The 1525-nt window shown below is 61.4% G+C and overlaps 1 protein-coding gene across 1 annotated transcript in view; it reads right to left on the bottom strand.

The window, feature by feature from the left end:
- Positions 1-948: 948 nt before the first annotated feature.
- FAM117A (family with sequence similarity 117 member A) overlaps positions 949-1525 on the bottom strand; it is a 17756-nt gene continuing 17179 nt past the window's right edge. Inside the window, exon 9 of the mRNA XM_029963498.1 lies at positions 949-966. Within this exon, the coding sequence (XP_029819358.1) occupies positions 949-966 (18 nt within the window). The remainder of the gene's footprint in view (positions 967-1525) is intronic.

A 1525-nucleotide genomic window follows, 5' to 3' on the forward strand; every position in this document is an offset into this window, starting at 1 on the left:
CCCGGACCCGGGAACGGACCGGCCGGGGCAGCGGAGCGGGGGAGCCCCAAAATCCTCTCGATGGGCCCCAACATCCTCCAGGAGAGTCCCAGCGCCCCCCCAGTGACCCCAGAACCCTCCAGGGGAGCCCCAACCTCCTCCTCATAAAGCTCAGCACCCTCCCAGTGCCCCCAGCGCCCTCCCAGTGTCCCCAGCCCTCTCCCAGTGCGCCCCAGCCCAGGCTGTGGGCTGTCCCTGCCCTCACCACCTGCCCCCAAACCCCATCCCTTAAATCCCAGAGAAGTCCTTTGGATGCCTGAAGTGTTTATTTTGTTTCCTTGGCACCGGCATTCCCAGCATTTGCAAAAAATAACCCCCCCAAAACCCCCCCTGTGACCACCAGGCAGGAGCTGCAGGGGGAAGGTTCCTCTTCACAGGACATAAAACACAAACCTCAAATGGCTGCAAAAATAAGTGTCTTTGGAAGAAAATAAAGAGTTTCTACACCAGGAACGAGAAAAGCAGCGGCTCCAAACCATCCCAGAGCCCCTGGAACAGGACACAGCTCCCAGCTCCTGCTGGGAAGAGGCTCCACAGTCCCTGCTCTGTGAGGGAACTCCAAAGGCATCACAGGGTGGAGCTGCTGGATGTGGCTCCTGATCCTGCACAGAGTCCAGCCCTGGGGAGGCCGAGGGTCCTGGATCCCCCTGGATGAGGCCAAAGGTCTTGGAACACCCCTGGATAAGGCTGAGGGTCCCAGACCTCCCCTGGATGGGGCTGAAGATCCCAGATCCCTCTGGATAAGGCCAAGGGTTCTGGATCCCCCTGGATGAGGCCAAAGGTTCTGGAATCCCCTCAAATGGGGCTGAGGGTCCCAGAACCCCCCTGGATAAGGCCAAGAGTCCTGGATCCCCCTGGATGAGGCTGAGGGTCCTGGACCTCCCTCCACCCCCAGCCCCATCCGGGCTCTCAGCTCAGGAAGTTTCTCTGGGAAGCAGCAGGATCTGTGTGTGCTGCCAGATCCCACTTCCATGCCCTCTCCCTGCAGCACCAGGCTCCTGGAAGGGCAGGGAAGGCAGGGAGAGCAGCTCAAGGTCACCCTCAGCCACACAAAGTCCAGGAGATCCATGGAGGCTCCAGGTTTGGAGCAGGGAAGGGGAGGCACAGCCAGGAACCTGCTGCTCTCCCGCCCTCCCTGAGGGACCCGAGCTGTGCAGGGACAATTCCAGCCTGGAATTCCAAGGGTGGCTCCAGCCCCTTCTCCCCAGTCCCAGCAGGGACAGGAGGTGCTGGGAAGCCCCACCTGAGTCTTCCCAGCTCCCCCTCATTCCCAGAGGAGCAGGGATTTGCCTCTGCTCTTCCCACAGGGAACAAGGACAATCCAACCCGGGAAAGTGCTTTGGAGTGGGGAGGCTCCAGGAACGAGCCCCCCGGCACGAGGGATCCACGGCACGTTGTCCTTCCCAGTCTCTGCCATCCTGGGGGGAATTCCGCCCCAATTCCCGATCCCAGGGGCTGCCACATCCCACCTCCAAGGCCCTGAGGA

Source organism: Manacus vitellinus, unplaced genomic scaffold (assembly GCF_001715985.3).
Source record: "Manacus vitellinus isolate BGI_N305 unplaced genomic scaffold, ASM171598v3 scaffold_102_pilon, whole genome shotgun sequence".
Taxonomy (NCBI): Eukaryota; Metazoa; Chordata; class Aves; order Passeriformes; family Pipridae; genus Manacus; species Manacus vitellinus.